At 38.5% G+C, this 18,018-nt stretch overlaps 3 protein-coding genes and 1 non-coding gene across 8 annotated transcripts; 3 read left to right on the top strand and 1 right to left on the bottom strand.

The window, feature by feature from the left end:
* Positions 1–1,007: 1,007 nt before the first annotated feature.
* Positions 1,008–4,567, top strand: LOC103866469. 4 transcript variants are annotated; one of them, XM_009144398.3, is made up of 9 exons: positions 1,008–1,357; positions 2,110–2,212; positions 2,391–2,458; positions 2,530–2,685; positions 2,783–3,074; positions 3,370–3,529; positions 3,610–3,938; positions 4,035–4,124; positions 4,219–4,567. In XM_009144398.3, exons 4-9 carry the CDS (start codon positions 2,542–2,544, stop codon positions 4,281–4,283), a joined length of 1,080 nt encoding a protein of 359 aa, XP_009142646.1. In that variant the 5' UTR covers positions 1,008–1,357; positions 2,110–2,212; positions 2,391–2,458; positions 2,530–2,541; the 3' UTR covers positions 4,284–4,567. The 4 variants fall into 4 exon arrangements, with proteins under 4 accessions (XP_009142646.1, XP_009142644.1, XP_033148432.1 ...); XM_009144396.3 differs by lacking the exon at positions 2,391–2,458 and having other exon boundaries at positions 1,009–1,357; XM_033292541.1 differs by lacking the exons at positions 1,008–1,357; positions 2,391–2,458 and adding an exon at positions 1,457–1,973 and having other exon boundaries at positions 2,179–2,212.
* A 5,096-nt stretch (positions 4,568–9,663) lies between these two features.
* LOC117134547 lies at positions 9,664–9,770 on the top strand. The gene has a single exon (XR_004458731.1). It is a non-coding gene; the product is annotated as a small nucleolar RNA R71 (small nucleolar RNA).
* Positions 9,771–12,378: 2,608 nt separating this feature from the next.
* Positions 12,379–15,779, top strand: LOC103866468 (probable cyclic nucleotide-gated ion channel 3). The gene is made up of 8 exons (XM_033292517.1): positions 12,379–12,498; positions 12,643–12,712; positions 12,802–13,321; positions 13,393–13,898; positions 14,039–14,150; positions 14,400–14,636; positions 14,797–15,185; positions 15,337–15,779. The coding sequence occupies exons 2-8, from the start codon at positions 12,675–12,677 to the stop codon at positions 15,647–15,649; spliced, it is 2,115 nt and encodes a 704-aa protein (XP_033148408.1). The 5' UTR covers positions 12,379–12,498; positions 12,643–12,674; the 3' UTR covers positions 15,650–15,779.
* Positions 15,602–17,813, bottom strand: LOC103867729 (mitochondrial inner membrane protein OXA1-like). Of its 2 annotated transcripts, XM_018658839.2 has the most exons (5): positions 16,833–17,813; positions 16,642–16,735; positions 16,453–16,553; positions 16,248–16,323; positions 15,602–16,114 (listed from the first exon to the last, which is right to left on the bottom strand). In XM_018658839.2, the coding sequence occupies exons 1-5, from the start codon at positions 17,282–17,284 to the stop codon at positions 16,106–16,108; spliced, it is 732 nt and encodes a 243-aa protein (XP_018514355.1). In that variant the 5' UTR covers positions 17,285–17,813; the 3' UTR covers positions 15,602–16,105. The 2 variants fall into 2 exon arrangements, with proteins under 2 accessions (XP_018514355.1, XP_033148438.1); XM_033292547.1 differs by having other exon boundaries at positions 15,602–16,323.
* Positions 17,814–18,018: the final 205 nt, after the last annotated feature.

Below are 18,018 nucleotides of genomic sequence, written 5' to 3'. Positions count from 1 at the left end.
ATCTCAATACATCTATGTTGAAAACTAAAGTCCTGCACATGTATTTTTTTATACATAAGCACATATTTAGTATCTCCAGCTTTGGTATTTATAATATAACTAAATCTCTTAATAGTAATTTTATACCAAATAAGAACACCCACTAGTGAAAAGGGGATACTTTATGATAGCATATGTATAATGACATACAAACATAGGTGAAGACAACTATTCAAGCAGAATTATATAAGTCACTAGGAAAAATTAACATAACGTGGACATGCATGTCTGTATATCATTTACAAACAAAAAAGAAAGAAAATAATACCATAAGCTCGCAATCAAGAGATCTTGTGTATGATATGATATAATATTTCTTCTGATTCTTTTCAACATTTTCTTGTTAGAAAATTACAAAAAATAATAAAAAGTGGTCCTAAAGAGATATACAATAAAAACAGAGAAAGAAAGAGATGCTATTCCCGGAGACTGAGAGTATAGTACAGTGGGGAGGTCCATGCCATCTCGTAACATCCAACACCTCACCAGCTTAGCAATTACCTTTCACTAGCTTGTTATACATATTACATTTCTTGTACCGTTTAAACTTAACTGGAATTAGATGCATTTTAAAACATTATAGCAAAATAAATACTAACCAGGATGCATCATTTTATAAAACGCTATCTCGAGTATTGTGAGACACACTGCCTGGTGTGAAAGAGTATTGGCTACTTTTTCACCGTTACAACCAAAAATTTGTTTTCTTATAATTCATAAGCAAATTTACAAAAAAAAAAAAAAAAAATAAATTCATAAGCATCGTTACAACAGTAAATTTATAATTCCATTTTTTTTGGTCAGTGAAGAAGCCGAGCCAAGCTACCCTTGGAAGCCGTAATTTTTTCTTCTATTTTTCACTGACTATTTAAAGCTTAGTTAAAAGTAAAAAAAAGAAAGAAGACAATATGTAGTAATTAGTGGGTCGTAAGTGGTAACTAATAAAGACTATAAATGAAATTAATCATGGTGAGATTCTCTTTTCCCTTTCTCTCTCGCGGTTCTCTTCTTGTTCTACTGCTCCCTTGCCTCCTTCTTCTCCTTGAGGGTTGTTGAGTTCAGCTTATTATCTGTAATGGCGTAGAATCGAAATCTCTCGCTGTCTCTTTCTCTTTGGTGTTTCTTCTTTTATCTTCTCCCTCTCAGAAAACACGCCCAGATCTTTGCTTGAAACGAACTTCTCCAGACTCCTCTTTAAAATCAGGTTCAGATTTCGTTATCTCCTTCGAGAGAACTTCTTCCCAGTCTCAAAAACTCGTCGATAAAACCTCTGTCGGAAGTGTTACCATTTTGGTTTGAGTTCGGTCTGAATTTTAAGGTGAGGAGAAGACTTTGTTGGTTCTTGTCGGATAATCTTTTGGTCGTGTTTCTTTGTTTTTTTCTTTTACACTTTGTTTTTTTAAGGTATCAAAACAAGAAACAAACAAAACGCTGAGAAAATCAGCAACTCTACTAGATCTGTTTGGTTTCTTAGATTCGTTAAACTCATGCTTTTGGTAACAATCTATTAGGGTTTACATTCACACTAACTTGCAGATTGCGATTTGCTGTGTGAATAGTAAAGTTTCGTTCTTTATTAGAGTTGATGATTCCAAAAGCAAGAGACCTTTTGTTTTTGTGTGTACTTGTAGTTTGAAGCCAGTTAGGTTTATCTGTGTTTGACTGTATGAATTATTTTATTATTTACTTAAGATTCTGTAGTGTGTGGGTGTCTAGATTCCTATTAAACAATGCTTAATTACTCACTTTTTTCCATGCTCCTTATCATTAGCGGTTTCAAAGATGCGTTTTTTAATCATTCTTTTATAAGATAACGAATTAACTATACAGTTTATAATCAGTCCAGGTTTATATTTTGCCAAAACCAATTAGAAACATTCGTGCCCAGTTGTTGCTTGTTGTGAACATTGTTAAAGAGAATAGTTGTTACTGAAGGTTGCGTTGGTGTGCCTAAGTGGCATCTAGATTACTATTAAACAATGTTAAAGAACTCACCTTTTCATGCTTTATTTTTCTAATCATTCTTTTCTTACATGTTGACATTTAACTAAACAGTTTATGTCAATACAGGTTTTGTATTTTGGTCAAACATACATCAGAAACATGCTTGTCCAGATGGAACATTGTTAAGGAGATTACTTTTTTATATTCAACTCTAATGAAGAACGGCCAGGTTCGTCTACAAACTTTTTTCTTCTTCTTGTTATAATGTTGCTTTGTCTTTAGTGTATACTCTGTTGAAAACTGTGAGATAGTTTTGCAACTTTCTCTATTTTGCTCTTTCCTTTTTTTTGAGATGTTTCCCAATTGAAAGATTATTTTTATGTCTCTAAACAGTAATAAAATCTCAGGATTAGGTCAATGCTTACATATATAGGAAGTTGGACCAACATATAAAGAAAGTTGACTGTAAAGAAAGGTTGTAGCTAGCTACTTCAGCATTGGTAAACATACTTTGGATTAAGAGAAAGGTTTTATTGGGATTTGCAGAGCACACAGGAGATGCAGTCCTCTACACAAGTTTCACATGAGTCCCAAGGCGAACAGAAGAACAACCAGTCATTAGAAGCTCCTATACAAGACTCTGGTTCTGTCTCTGCCTCAAGTAATGACGGTAGGAAGGTGTCAAGGCAAGATATCGAACTCGTAAGTGAAACTTTGGCTGCTCACCTTCACCTTCCTTCTCTTATAGTATATATTTGTGTGTGTGCGTGTCTGTTCATGTGATCTTCTTCTTGTGTAGGTCCAAAATTTGATCGAGAGATGTCTTCAGCTGTACATGAACAGAGATGAGGTCGTCAAGACCCTCTTGACCCGTGCAAGAATTGACCCTGGATTCACAACTTTAGTATGGCAGAAACTGGAAGAAGAGAACGCTGATTTTTTCAGAGCTTATTACATCAGACTGAAACTGAAGAAGCAGATCATTGTGTTCAATCACTTGCTTGAGCACCAGTATCACCTCATGAAGTATCCTGTTCATCCTAAAGTCCCATTGGTCCCTATGCAGAATGGGATTCATCCTATGGCCCCTGGTAAGTCTGACTCACTTCTATCACTCACGAACATCTTTTTATTACTCCTTCTCTCTCTCTTAATGAGAGTCGTTGCACACGAATTAAGATCTATTTTACTCCTATTTAATATAATTTTTTGTTTGGTTTTACTAATCAGTGAATTAAAAATAAGAGTAAAATTTGGAAAAATTGTTTAAAATATGCATTGGAAATGTAAAACGATAAACAAAATTTAAAAGTTAAAACGACACTTAAATGTAAGAGGGAGTATTTGTGTTTCACTGTTATTTAACACTAGAGGTTTGTAGCGCAGTTAACAACATGCCAATGGGATACCCAGTACTACAACATCCTCAAATGCATGTTCCAGGCCATCCTCATATTGATGCAATGGGGATGTCAAGCTGCCACGTGGTTAATGGAGTCCCTGCACCTGGGAACTTCCAACCTATGAGGATGAACTCAGGGAATGAGTAAGAACCAACATTAACTTAGTCTTAGCAAGTCTTTGTTTCTGATTCCTTATTGTTGTGTTTTGGTGCTTGTTGTGTAGTATGGTAATAGATACAACTGCGGCTGATCCAACTCCTCCAATGATTCCACCAAACAATGGTATGTCATCAGTGTCGGAGATGCCGGTGAGTCCAGCTTCCGTGGCGTCAAGTGGACACTTCCCTTTTGCTGCTTCAGACATGTCAGGGATGGGGATGGACACGTCAGCTCTTGATTCTGCTTTCACATCTGATGTGGGGACTTCAGTGGGGTTGCAGCTTGGACCAGATGGAGGAGCTGGTAATTCCAGAGACAACCTGAGGCCTTTTGATCAGATTCCTTGGAACTTTAGCCTCTCTGATCTCACTGCTGATTTGTCAAATCTTGGAGGTATGTATATGTTCTTTCTATATATAGAAACTTAGTTAATGCAAGTAGCTGCATTGATGTTTAGTGTCTGATTAATGGAGATCTTGTAATTTTCAGACTTAGGGGCGTTAGGAAACTATCCTGGTTCCCCATTTCTTCCATCTGATTCAGAGATTTTACTTGATTCTCCGGAACAAGAGGACATAGGTAATAACAACACATCAAATCTAAATCTGTTTCTTTCATTTTATATGATCATTCACTAACCAATCTTGTTCGTTTCCCCCACTGTATTTTGTAGAGGAGTTCTTTGTGGATTCGATCCCAGGACCTTCATGTCCTCAGTCAGATGAAGACAAGCCTTAGTTACTGTAATCTCGAGTCTTAGTCAAGCCATGATAATCTGATCAACTGGAAGCAAGCAAGGAAGGTGTTACTGGTTCCTAGCGTTTCAGAATATCATAGGGGTTTCATGATCTCTGTTGAAGGCTAATAAATTATACTAAAAGATTAATTGGTTAGTAGTGGTCAGCTTTTTAAGTTGTATTTGCACTTTTTTTTATTTTGAGAATGAGTAAGCATTGTAGAGACCATATCATCGTATAATATGTCACAGTTATCTATCTCAATTTCCTCCATTTTCCTGTGGACCGTTCATAATGCAATTTAGTATGCAACTACGCATCACTGAGTATCTCATCTCTTTCCTCTTTACTAGTTTTGTTTTTTTAGAGGAGAAAATGACGTCTTACTTACCCCAAAAAAGATTGAAAAGTCTCCTCAAGTGTACTAAACCTCAAACCCTGAGGTTTTAAAATAATTGATTCTTTCTTGGAATATATGTAGACTAAACTAATCAACGTTTGTGGCTTCAAGAATTCAGATACAAAGTTCATAAAATTAATCCACGACCAAGACTGAAAATGCATAACAAAAATATCCACAGAATGCAATAAAGAAAATAGAGAATTAGAGAGTACTACTATAGAGTATAGATGATGTTAGGAGTTTTCAAGGCTCCTAAGACAAATGTTGTAGTATAAAAGATTGTCGAACCAGTTCTGAGGGATATCAAAGCACTGAGAATGCAAGTACTCACTTAATCTAAGTGCAACCAATGATTTAGATGGGTTTTAAACTACTACTAAACTAGAATGCAATAACAGAATGATACTTTCTTAACTAAGGGAAAAGAGAACTCATGGGCATAGGGATTAGACCTTGGGTGATCAAGTATCGAACTAAGGATGGCAAATGATCAATCAAACTATCAACCTTAAGCCTAGACACAATTCTAAGCAAGCTCTATGTCTAGATGAATGCTCATTTGCTAACATATCTCAAACATCAAATGTCTTTGGTTGAATAATATGAAAGCAATCATTACTAACAAGTCTATTAGCTATCTTAGCATCTTTAACAACAAATGTCTTTGGCAAAGTATACTAAAAGCCTAGGAGAGTTGTCTCGGGCATTTCATCGAACACCTTTCGGGTGAGAAATGCCTAAGGATCAACTTTTGAGTGGCCAACTCAGAAGATGCATTATGATTACTCTACTAGCAAGGAAATATGAATGATCTACACTAAAACATCCTAGCTCTAACCTAATCACCCTTAATCTCCCTAACCCATGAATTCAAAAGGTGATTACTCACTAATCTCCATGATTCCTCTTAAACCCATATTGGATTTCAGATTAATCATGTAGAGAAATAGATAAGAAATCAACAAGAACACAAGATGAAAGCAATGAAATCTGAATCAAAAGAGGTTTTTACTAGTTCTTCCCTAGAAAAGAGATTATTCTTGCCTCCCTTGGCTTACAGAGTAATAAAACATAGGTTTAGAAAATAAAAACGTGCATAATGAAATGACCAAAATGCCCTTGAGAAATCACAAGTTCGAGCAGAAACAAAACACGGAGCGACCTCAGCCCGTCGCTCCGACAAGTCGCTCCAGGCTTCGGGAGCGACCTCGCTGTGTCGCTGCGAGAGGTCGCTCCGGGCTCGTTCTCGCGTCTCCGGGTGATGAAAACGCGAGCGACTTCTCCCTGTCGCTCTGGTATGGTCGCTCTGAGCTTCGGGAGCGACTTCAGCACGTCGCTCTGGAAGGTCGCTCCGAGGTGTAAATGTGTGTCTCCAGACGTGAAAACGCGAGCGACCTTGTGCAGTCGCTCTGGATGAGTCGCTCCGGGATGTGGTGCACAGCGACCTCATGCCGTCGCTCCGAGAGGTCGCTCCGGCTGTGCTCGTCCAAAGATCACTCTTTTCACCTCTTTTGAGCTCCAAATAACCTTATGTGGTACTCCAGTACCTAATAGAGACTCATGTATGCAAAATGCAACCTAAACATGTCTGAATCCTAATCTATATGATGAAAATGCTCATGGATGAATGGATAAAACAATGCAAATATGCAAGATATCAACTCCCCCAAACTTGTTCTTTTACTTGTCCACAAGTGAACTTTCTAGAACTCATAGGAAGAGAGGTTGAAGGTGGGAGCACATAGCCAAAAGAAACACAACTAGCACACTCTCTTATTACACTCTAGCTTCTCTAGGCCTATCTTAACTCTTTTTGTTCTTACACTCATCATCAAGCATCCACACATTCAAATCAACCAACTCTCACATTCATTAAGCACAAAACATCAGGTGAATTCTTGCAAATGGTCAGTTGGTCCAAGTCATTTGGTTGGGTAAGGGAAGGCTTTTATTCAAGTGATTCAAGAGGTTCAAAACATATGATCTTTAAGGTGGTTTACTCTCGAAACAAGTAGCCTTGACATTGCACATAATATATCTAAGAAAGGGATCAACTCATGCATACAATGCTCAATCTCCATTGTTCTACCCTTTTCCCAAACATACAATTACACAATCATTCACAAATGTCAAACCCAACTCACATCTCTCACCAAAAGATCCTAAGAACTTTAACTCTTTCTCTTTGAAATCTACAAGGGATTTTTCACAACCTCAAAACATTTCTTAGCTCTTAACAACTTTGCTAGCCCCCTTTTCTTTTTTTTTTTTTTTTTTTTTTTCGTTTTTTCTTTTTTTTTTTTTTTTTTTTTTTTTTTTTTTTTTTTTTAGGCTGGGGGCCAAGACTTTTCAAAACTTGAGCTAGAGGCTTCTCTACTTATCCCAATAAAACAATTCACTTAAGCACAAAGAGTCTATTCTTTTCCTTTTCATTTCTCCCAAATCATAATCACAACACTCACCCCCCACCTATAGCTAGACAATAGAGTGCCCAATCTAGCAAGAATGAAGATCAAGCATTGTCGTTCCCGATACTCTCAACATTATGCACATGTAAGACTTTCCGAAAAAGGCCTCACTCATCAAACAATGAAAGCTTAAAAGGAGGGAAAGGTTTTGGGAGTGGTCTACCACTAGAGTTTGTCAAAAAAGATTGGCATAAAGGATGTGACAACTCAAGTGTGTATAGCCATGACTCAGTACACAAGGGACCATGAGCAAGAAGCATTAAGTTCGTTCAGTTCAAATAAGGTTGTAGTTGGCTTCAAAGACTGAGTTTCAGCAATCAACAAGTTTCAGGAAGAGTTTTCAAGGCTCGAAACATACAAGTCTTTTTGAGAGGTGCAAAAGCTACTCAGGTGCAACGTAGTGTTCTTTACAAGGCATTTAAAATCATTGCTCCCAATGCAAGTGAATGCAACCTATATGCTCTAGACTCTCCTAGAAATGCAAATGATGCAAACTAAATGATTGATTTTTTTTTTTTATATGCAAATAGGTATGCAATGCATGACTCAATGAAACAACATCAAAGCAAACATGATCAAATACTTGGTACCTCCCCCAAACTTGAGTTACACAGTCTCTGTGTTGTCAAGTAGAGAGAGAGATACCGAAAAGAAGACTAATATGCAAAAATAAAATGGTATATACAGGGGAGTGTGGTGGGTTACCTTCTATGGGGAATGAGTAGAGGGAGATGATCCCTCCTCGTCGTCCTCAGGTGGTAACTCTTCAAGGTGCTCATCAGCAGGAGTGTCCATCTCTTCAATGTAGAAGGCTTGCCCGAACACAGTTGGTTTCCTCATTTTCCTCTTGATGTCAAAGTGGAGGATGTTCTCTTTACCCAAATGGAGATCAATCGTGCCTTCCTTCACATTAACAATAGCTCCTGCTGTAGCTAAGAATGGTCTTCCTAGAATCAATGGATCTTGAGCCTCCTCACCCATCTCAAGCACCACAAAATCTGTAGGTATCTCATACCTTCCAATCTTCACAGGGAGGTCCTCTAAGATGCCCACAGGATACTTCACTGAACGATCAGCTAACACCAGAGAGAGTCTACACTTCTTGTACTGGGTGAATCCAAGCTTCTTTGCAACAGACAAAGGCATCAAGCTGACACTAGCTCCCAAATCGCAGAGACTTTTCTCAAATACCATAGGTCCAAGAGCACAAGGTAGTGTGAAGCTTCCTGGATCCTCTAATTTCTCTGAACATCAAGCCTCTGGATGATGGCATTGCACTCATGGGTAAGAATCATCATGCCTTCCATCTCCTTCTTCTTTGCAGCTACAGCATCTTTCAAGAACTTGCTGTATTGAGGAATCAACATAAAGCATCGATGATGGGCATTGCAACCTGAGCTTCACTCATTTGCTTCTCAAACAGAGCCTTGTATTTCTCTAGCAGCTGCCTCTTGAATCTACCAGGGAATGGAAGTTTGGGTTCATAGGGAGGAGGAACAAAAGAACTTTCACTTGCTGGAGTAACAACTTCACCATCTTTTACTGTCTTCTTCTCTTCCCCAACCTTTCCTTTACCTTTGGCTTCTACTATCTTTTCCAAGATCTCGTCATTGATCTTCTCATCAACAATCACCACTTCATCATCTATGTTGATGGCAACCCCCTCACCTAGTTTCTCAGCATCCTTGGTGAGGGTTTTAGGAGGTAACTGTTTACCACTCCTAAGGGTGATAGCTTTGGCCTCCTTGGGGTTTTGGTCAGACTTTCCAGGTAGAGATCCTTGCTGGCGATTCTGGTGAGTGTTCATGGAAGCAAATTGATTCTCTAAATTCCTGACTGTAGAAGCAAGGTGTGAGAATTTGTTGTTGAGCTCATTGTAGCTCCCATCAATCTTGGTATGAAGGTTCTTCAACTCATAACCAACATGCTTCTCACTTCTAGTCTGAGACTCCAAGATTTGTTTCAGTAAGGTATCAGTGCTGCTCTCTTGAGGAGCAGAGGAACCAGACGAGGGGTTTTGCTGAGGCTGATAGCTGCCTTGCTGGTTGTTTCTAGGCGGATAACCACTCTGTTGGTTGTTGGGATAGGATTTCTGTTGGTAGTTGTTGTACTGAAAGTTGGGCTCCTTTTTGTACCAGCTACCATTGTTGTTGATGAAACACAACTCTTCCTGACCTTCCAAACCCTCAACCTCATTGACAGCAAGTGGATCTTCCTGCCTGGAGTTACCAACAAACTTCAGCTGCTCTTGGGTGGCTTTTTCAGCAATGAGAAGGTCGATCTTGTCTTCCAAAGCTTTGATCTCTTTCCTCGTCTGCTTATCATCTGTTCTACTGCCTCTGTCGTGGTCTCCACTGTAGACTGCATCACTCTTTACCATGTTGTCAACCAGCTCTTCTGCATCCTCCTCAGTTCTCCCCAAGAAGAACCCATTGCTAGCTGTATCCAGTCTGGCTCTGTACTTAGGAAGAGCACCACGGTAGAATGTGCTCAGCAAGCTCTCCTTAGAAAAGCCATGGTGTGGGCATTGAGCTTGGTAGCCCTTGAATCTCTCCCAGGCTTCACTGAAGCCTTCCAAGTTCTTCTGTTGAAAGCTGGAAATCTCGTTTCTCAGCTTAGCAGTTCTTGAAGTAGAGAAGAACTTCTCCAAGAATGCTTTCTTGCAGTCATCCCAAGTGGTGATGGAGTCGCTGGGTAGAGACTTCTCCCACTGACGTGCTTATCCCCCAAAGAGAAAGGGAATAGCTTGAGCTTTAAGGCATCTTCGGACACACCATTGGTTTTTGACAACCCACAGTAGCTGTCGAACCTGTCCAAGTGATCAAATGGATCCTCTAGAGCCAAGCCATGATACTTGTTGTTCTCGATCACATTGAGGAGTCCTGATTTGATCTCAAAGTTGTTGGCTGCTACAGCTGGTGCTCGGATTCCCAATCTATGACCATGAATGTTGGGGCGGTCATAAGTGCCAATAGGTCGCGCTGCTCGCTGTTGGTTTTGAGGTATGTCTCCCATATCAGTATCCAATCTCTGCAAGTGAGCCTGTTGCTCTTCTTCTCTTCTCTTTCTAGCACACTCTCTCTCTAAAGCTCTGATGTCTGCAGCTCTTGGAACTAGGTTTGATGGACCCCTGCTCCTCAAGTTCATACACCTGTAGATTAAAGGGAGGTGAAGAAGAATCAGTAACAAAAGAAAATAAAAATGACTTAGTCTCAAGCAAGTGACTAAATCTCAATGTTTAAATCTACTCAGAATTTGGCAACGGCGCCAATTTGATGTTAGGAGTTTTCAAGGCTCCTAAGACAAATGTTGTAGTATAAAAGATTGTCGAACCAGTTCTGAGGGATATCAAAGCACTGAGAATGCAAGTACTCACTTAATCTAAGTGCAACCAATGATTTAGATGGGTTTTAAACTACTACTAAACTAGAATGCAATAACAGAATGATACTTTCTTGACTAAGGGAAAAGAGAACTCATGGGCATAGGGATTAGACCTTGGGTGATCAAGTATCGAACTAAGGATGGCAAATGATCAATCAAACTATCAACCTTAAGCCTAGACACAATTCTAAGCAAGCTCTATGTCTAGATGAATGCTCATTTGCTAACATATCTCAAACATCAAATGTCTTTGGTTGAATAATATGAAAGCAATCATTACTAACAAGTCTATTAGCTATCTTAGCATCTTTAACAACAAATGTCTTTGGCAAAGTATACTAAAAGCCTAGGAGAGTTGTCTCGGGCATTTCATCGAACACCTTTCGGGTGAGAAATGCCTAAGGATCAACTTTTGAGTGGCCAACTCAGAAGATGCATTATGATTACTCTACTAGCAAGGAAATATGAATGATCTACACTAAAACATCCTAGCTCTAACCTAATCACCCTTAATCTCCCTAACCCATGAATTCAAAAGATGATTACTCACTAATCTCCATGATTCCTCTTAAACCCATATTGGATTTCAGATTAATCATGTAGAGAAATAGATAAGAAATCAACAAGAACACAAGATGAAAGCAATGAAATCTGAATCAAAAGAGGTTTTTTACTAGTTCTTCCCTAGAAAAGAGATTATTCCTTGCCTCCCTTGGCTTACAGAGTAATAAAACATAGGTTTAGAAAATAAAAACGTGCATAATGAAATGACCAAAATGCCCTTGAGAAATCACAAGTTCGAGCAGAAACAAAACACGGAGCGACCTCAGCCCGTCGCTCCGACAAGTCGCTCCAGGCTTCGGGAGCGACCTCGCTGTGTCGCTGCGAGAGGTCGCTCCGGGCTCGTTCTCGCGTCTCCGGGTGATGAAAACGCGAGCGACTTCTCCCTGTCGCTCTGGTATGGTCGCTCTGAGCTTCGGGAGCGACTTCAGCACGTCGCTCTGGAAGGTCGCTCCGAGGTGTAAATGTGTGTCTCCAGACGTGAAAACGCGAGCGACCTTGTGCAGTCGCTCTGGATGAGTCGCTCCGGGATGTGGTGCACAGCGACCTCATGCCGTCGCTCCGAGAGGTCGCTCCGGCTGTGCTCGTCCAAAGATCACTCTTTTCACCTCTTTTGAGCTCCAAATAACCTTATGTGGTACTCCAGTACCTAATAGAGACTCATGTATGCAAAATGCAACCTAAACATGTCTGAATCCTAATCTATATGATGAAAATGCTCATGGATGAATGGATAAAACAATGCAAATATGCAAGATATCAATAGACATTCTTCATCATGGCTCATGAGTGTGTGTTGTACGCCCAGAAATGATGAGTTGGTGTGTGTACAACATCCAAACAATAACTACGTAAATAATCATTGACAAAAAAAAAACGTAAATAATGATCATACTTTTTTTTTTTTTATTAATGATCATACTATATATAGATATGATATTTAATTTTCTCTAGAAGTAGGAATACCCTTTATTCGTCTCAAGAAAAAAACCAATTTGGAATTGTTTTGTTATTTTTTATTTTTGTTTTTGGGGGTTGACTGACTGAGTCTTCGTCAAAAGTCATCTCATCTTTTCATTTTCCTACATTTATCACTATTATATACCTCTGTCATTTCTATGTGTTCCACATCCAGACTCGGATCTTCATCAGCTCTTTAGTTTTCAAACAATGTATAACTCTGCATAAACTCAAACTAGTACTACTATATCATCATCACCTCGACTAAATTAGAACATCATTATCCTTCAACCCCTTCTCTTTACTTTCTTCCATTTCAGGAAATAGATGTAATCCTTCTTCCTTTTTTAATATTTCTGTCGGCTAATCTTTAAGCTCATCCTCCAAGAACCACATCAGTTTGGTGAATAAACACTATAGATCCCTCCTCTTAAATCAAGGTTTGCTTGCTTCTATCTTGGAGTTTCTTTCTTTTGGTCAAATTACTCTGTTTATTTTACTGGGTCTTTATTAGTTACTGGAGTTTCAAAACACGGTAATAATCAAAGAAAAATGGATAATATTTTTTATTTTTATTTTCACAGGTTTGAGAATCTTTTGAAGAAGACAAGAGTAGATGGAGATGATGAATCTCAAAAGAAACACGTTTGTAAAGTATGTATCAGTTGGATTTGTTGTTAGTCTTGTTAATTAAGAGTTAATATGTAGTAATCTTGATTTAATTTTATTTTTTTCTGTAACAGGTTTACTGAAAATGAAGATTCTTGGAACAGACCTTCAGTAACTTCAGTTATTAAAAAAACAGTTAGACGTAGCTTTGAGAAAGGCTCAGAGAAGATCAGAACCTTTAAGCAGCAGCCATTAACGTTTCATTCTCAAAAGAAGAATGAGAACAAGAAAAAGATAATACGAGTGATGAATCCTAACGACTCTTATCTTCAAAACTGGAACAAGATTTTCTTGCTCCTTTGTGTTGTAGCGTTAGCATTTGATCCTCTTTTTTTCTTCATCCCCGTGGTGGATCCAGACAGATTCTGTCTTAAACTAGACAAGAAACTCGAGGCAGTGGCTTGTGTTTTCCGCACTTTCATCGACGCTTTCTATTTGGTTCACATGTTGTTTCAGTTTAATACTGGCTTCATTGCTCCTTCTTCTCGTGGTTTTGGAAGAGGAGAGCTTGTTCAGAGTTCTAAAAAAATCGCTGTGAGATACCTCAAGTCATACTTTATAATCGATGTTCTTTCTATTCTCCCTATTCCTCAGGTACAGCTACTTTCTCAAATCTTACTTCTTCAAGATGTTGGTTGAATCTAAAACTTTCATTGCTTTTATAGGTAGTTGTTCTAGCTGTTGTTCCATCGATGAGTCGACCTGCGTCACTGGTAACAAAAGAGCTATTGAAATGGGCAATATTTTGTCAGTATGTTCCGAGGATTGCACGAATCTATCCGCTTTTTAAAGAAGTAACAAGAACGTCCGGTTTGGTAACTGAGACTGCATGGGCTGGAGCTGCTTTAAACCTATTCCTCTACATGTTAGCTAGCCATGTCTTTGGATCTTTTTGGTACTTGATATCGATTGAAAGGAAAGATAGATGTTGGCGTGAAACATGTGCTAAAATAGAAGGATGTGTTCATGGGAACTTATACTGTTCGGGTGGGGAAGACAATAGCCAGTATCTAATAGGTTCTTGCCCGTTGATGGACCCAGAGGAGATAAAAAACTCGACGGTTTTCAACTTTGGTATATTCGCTGAAGCATTGCAGTCTGGAGTTGTGGAGTCAATGAACTTCCCTAAAAAGTTTTTCTATTGTTTCTGGTGGGGTCTTCGCAATCTTAGGTTTGTAACATTTATACTCTCATCTATGTTTCTCTCTTAGGGAGTTTCATAAGTATATAATGACTACATTGTGGACTAGAATGTGAACATTTTGTTCTAACAACATTAGATATACAAATCTTGTTTCTCTTTGTGTATAGTGCTGTGGGGCAAAACTTGAAGACAAGTGACTTTGAAGGAGAGATCATTTTCGCGATCATCATTTGTATCTCTGGACTAGTTTTGTTTGCTCTTCTCATAGGAAACATGCAGGTAACTCTTCTCTAAGCATCAAACAATTTTTTTTTTTTGGTTAGACTACCCATTTATTTAGATTACGTTTTGGAGGGAAATAGGGTTGTTTCGAAAATTAACTATCTATCCGACCATGCATGTCTGATTAACATGAGAAAATTTTACACTTCTTGCTCTTGTCTCCTTCGTTAAGGAGCCAGCAGAGACATCTAAGCAATTAAACAATGAATCAATATTCTGAAAAATTGTTTTTCTTTTCTTTTGTAGAAATATTTGCAATCAACTACGGTAAGAATTGAGGAAATGAGGGTGAAAAGGAGAGATGCAGAGCAATGGATGTCTCACCGTATGTTGCCAGATGATCTGAGAAAACGTGTACGTGAATACGAACAGTATAAATGGCAAGAAACCAGAGGAGTTGAGGAAGAAGCTCTTCTCTCTAGTCTTCCGAAAGATCTTAGAAAGGAAATTAAACGCCATCTTTGTTTGAATCTCCTCAAAAAGGTAAACCTTAACTGGTTATAAGTTTCTATATTAGGAATTTATATAGGTAAAATATAACGGAGTTGGACTAATATTCTACTTATCGTCAATTGGTTTTAACATATGTGACGGGTATCACTACATATTGGTAATAAAACTTAGCCAACTCTTTTGTTTTCAGGTGCCGTGGTTTAAAGCCATGGATGATCGGCTACTAGACGCACTTTGTGCACGTTTGAATACAGTTCTTTACACGGAGAACAGTTACATTGTGCGTGAAGGTGAACCGGTCGAGGATATGGTGTTTATAATGAGAGGAAAACTTATAAGTACAACTACTTATGGTGGCCAAACCGGATTCTTCAATATTGCTCATTTGGAAGCTGGTGATTTCTGTGGAGATCTTCTCACTTGGGCACTGGATCCTAACACCTCTCACTTACCTATCTCTACTAGAACCGTTCAAGCTGAGACAGAAGTCGAAGGCTTTGTCCTCTCAGCTGAAGATCTCAAATTCTTCTCTACACAGTACCGTCGCCTCCATAGCAAGCAGCTACGACACACGTACAGGCAAGATTTACCTATTGGAAAAGAGTGCTTGCTTAACAAATTAGAGATAACTTGTTGAGCAATATATTTAACCCTAACTAACTTGTAACTTGTGTCTCAAGTTACCTTCTTATCCTAAATAACTTTCATTGTTTTTTCGGCATTTTTCCAGGTGTTATTCAGTGCAGTGGCAGACATGGGCAGCATGTTTTATACAAGCAGCATGGAAGAGATACTGTAGAAGGAAGCTCTCAAGGGTTTTACGTGAAGAAGAAGAAAGACTACAAAACACTCTTCAGACCACCGATGATTCAGGAGGCAACAAACTTAACTTAGGTGCTGCGATTTATGCGTCTAGGTTTGCTTCTCATGCTCTGAGGAATGTAAGGGCTAATGCAGCTGCACGCAGCTCTATGCTTCCTCATATGCTATCTTTGTTGCCTCAGAAACCAGCTGATCCTGAGTTTCCTATGGATGAAACCTAATGTTGTGTGCATATAGAAGTAAAGAATGTCTATCCTTGGAGCCAAGTACTGCTTCCATAGTGATTTCAAATAATTGTGTAACCATTTGCACATGGTCCATTTAATTGGTTAACAATTATCTTTTTCTTTAGCTTTTATGGCTCCATTTTTTAATAAACAAATATTGCAAAACAAGGCCCCAATATATAGTGTTGGCATAGACAAGAACCATGCATGGAAATCTAGAGAGGATGCTGTTTTAAAGTAAAGTCTTCACTAAGAGATAGGTTCAGAAACTAAAAACAGGTACCATAAGTTGTAAGATGAATACAGACAGTAGTCAACTATTTGAAGACTAATGCAGAGAGACCGTGAGAGCAAAAGAAGATTCACTTCTTGCCTTTCGTCTTCACCATGTCAATGAACTCCCTCATAACACTTATCATGATCCTTTGCTGCTCAGAGGCCGTTACTGGATCATATGCTCTGGAGTTAAAAGATCAGTAAACCCTGGGATTTTCTTCGCCATGGTATTAATCTGTTTTGAAGATAAGTATAGTGAGTAAGTAGGCAAGAGTGAGAACATTATAAATAAACTCATTCTCTTTTTTTTTTTTACCCCACTGATGAAGCTGATGATGATGAATGGATCAATAAGTCTTAGCCGTCGGTAAGACTTGTAACATTCTCCAAATCTGATGTAAATAATTGAACCACAAGATAGAGAAAGTCAAAGAGAGACATCCATCCAATGTTAGCTTTTAAACCGGAGATTTAAGACATTTTCAGAATTAACATATAAAGCATTGTGTAAGGAAACTCACTTTTGTGTACACTCTGCTTCCCATTTTTTGTGTTTAGCCAGACCTTTAGGATCACATGTCTGCATCACTCTCCTCACCTTCTGAATGCACATACGCAAAATCTAATTTACAAAAAGAAAACATAGTTAAAGGTTCAAAAGCAAAAATGAAGTCAATGAGAAAGCACACAAGAAAAGAAAAGAAAATAACTTTTAACTCCCAAACTTGTCTCTCAATCCGCAGAGAGAGTGGAGACATGAGTCCATTAACCAGAAAGGCCGTAAGAACAATCGACATGATCCACCTTTATATTACAAGAGTAGTGACCAAACAACTGTAAGAAAAATCATCAAACAGTTACAGAACATAAAAGACCAACCAAATTTAAATAAAATGGGTACCAGTTGAAGCCGGTAAGGTCATGGATTCCATTAATCACATACTGCACGCAGTTCAGAGGGAAATATAAGTTTTCAAATGCTCCATCAATAGCTGCTTCCACAGACTTCTCAGGGACAAGTCCCTCAACAATATCTCCTAAGGCATCAAGCGTTATGCTCGATTCTTCTGCAGGTTTGCCGGATGAAGAGGAGATGTGTCTACATAGAAACACTCCAGAAGCACCTAATGGTTGAGCAAAAGTCATTTTCTTTCTGTCTTCAAAGAAGAACACTTGCCTGTGAAAACTACGAGAAAGAAGAATACTTGAATCCGAGAAAGTGGTGGGCTTAGTATTATAAGTTTTGACATCATGATGAAGAACAAGAGAGGGAATTGTGGAGGAGGAGGTCTTGCAGAACCATTTTGGTGAAAGCTTTCTCCTTGAAAAGCTACGAAGAGCAGCAGACGCCATTTCTAGAGCTAAAAGAAGTAAAAGCAACGGCGAGGTGGTTATGCTTGGAACAGCAAAAGCAAAAGTAAGAAAGTAACACTACGAGACAAAGGAGAAGAGTAATGAGCTTTTACCAGATTTTTTTCAACTAACTAGAGTGACAAGCACTCAAACGAAATGATCTTTCACAAATTCGTAACTCTGCTTTCCGCCATATTCGTAAAGTAGTTACCATTTTTTAAGTTTTAAGTATAGAGACACTATCTTTCACAGGTTTTTATCGCTGAAACGGTGCGTTTTGGGTAGCTTCCGACTGTCAGTCAGCTCAAGTGTGTGTGGTGATTTCAAAAACCTGTGTGTACTTGTGTCTCTCAGATTTTTTTAATAGTTTTTAATCAGGTAAGTTAAGGGACAAGGTTAACGAGATTAAATTGTTTTTTTTTTATTTGTTCTTGTTAAGTGACTAGTATTTTATGCTTCACCAAGTTCTGATACAATGATTCGTAAAGTAACAAGCTTATTAGCTCTATGTTTAGGCAGAAGTAGAGCTCATAAACATAGATGGTGTTCATTCCTTTACTGGCTTGAACTGGTATGTTTATATTTACACAGTTTCTTTTAACTCATTCTACGTATTTATCCGTGATAAGTTTCTGAAATTTTATCTGCAGGTGGGCTTCAATAGTTCTGACAACTGTGATCATTCATGGTGTTACAGTTCCTTTTCCTTTTGAAGCAACTTAAGGCTACTTACA

The sequence above is a fragment of the Brassica rapa genome, chromosome A05 (assembly GCF_000309985.2).
Source record: "Brassica rapa cultivar Chiifu-401-42 chromosome A05, CAAS_Brap_v3.01, whole genome shotgun sequence".
Taxonomy (NCBI): Eukaryota; Viridiplantae; Streptophyta; class Magnoliopsida; order Brassicales; family Brassicaceae; genus Brassica; species Brassica rapa.
The sequence above is the reverse complement of the archived record's forward strand: the minus strand, read 5'-3'. Positions and strand labels throughout refer to the sequence as shown.

What these genes read in the sequence shown, in the direction of transcription:
- LOC103866468 (XM_033292517.1), top strand. Translation starts at nt 12,675, where the DNA reads ATGGAGATGATGAATCTCAAAAGAAACACGTTTGTAAA. An exon ending in TGGGGTCTTCGCAATCTTAG is followed by an intron (nt 13,899 to 14,038) that starts GTTTGTAACATT and finishes CTTTGTGTATAG; the next exon opens with TGCTGTGGGGCAAAACTTGA. An exon ending in TTCTCATAGGAAACATGCAG is followed by an intron (nt 14,151 to 14,399) that starts GTAACTCTTCTC and finishes TTTCTTTTGTAG; the next exon opens with AAATATTTGCAATCAACTAC.
- LOC103866469 (XM_009144396.3), top strand. An exon ending in CAAGGCAAGATATCGAACTC is followed by an intron (nt 2,686 to 2,782) that starts GTAAGTGAAACT and finishes CTTCTTGTGTAG; the next exon opens with GTCCAAAATTTGATCGAGAG. An exon ending in GATTCATCCTATGGCCCCTG is followed by an intron (nt 3,075 to 3,369) that starts GTAAGTCTGACT and finishes TTTGTAGCGCAG; the next exon opens with TTAACAACATGCCAATGGGA.
- LOC103867729 (XM_033292547.1), bottom strand. Translation starts at nt 17,284, where the DNA reads ATGGCGTCTGCTGCTCTTCGTAGCTTTTCAAGGAGAAAGCTTTCACCA. An exon ending in GACAAGTTTGGGAGTTAAAA is followed by an intron (nt 16,554 to 16,641) that starts GTTATTTTCTTT and finishes TTTGTAAATTAG; the next exon opens with ATTTTGCGTATGTGCATTCA. An exon ending in GAAGCAGAGTGTACACAAAA is followed by an intron (nt 16,324 to 16,452) that starts GTGAGTTTCCTT and finishes TATTTACATCAG; the next exon opens with ATTTGGAGAATGTTACAAGT.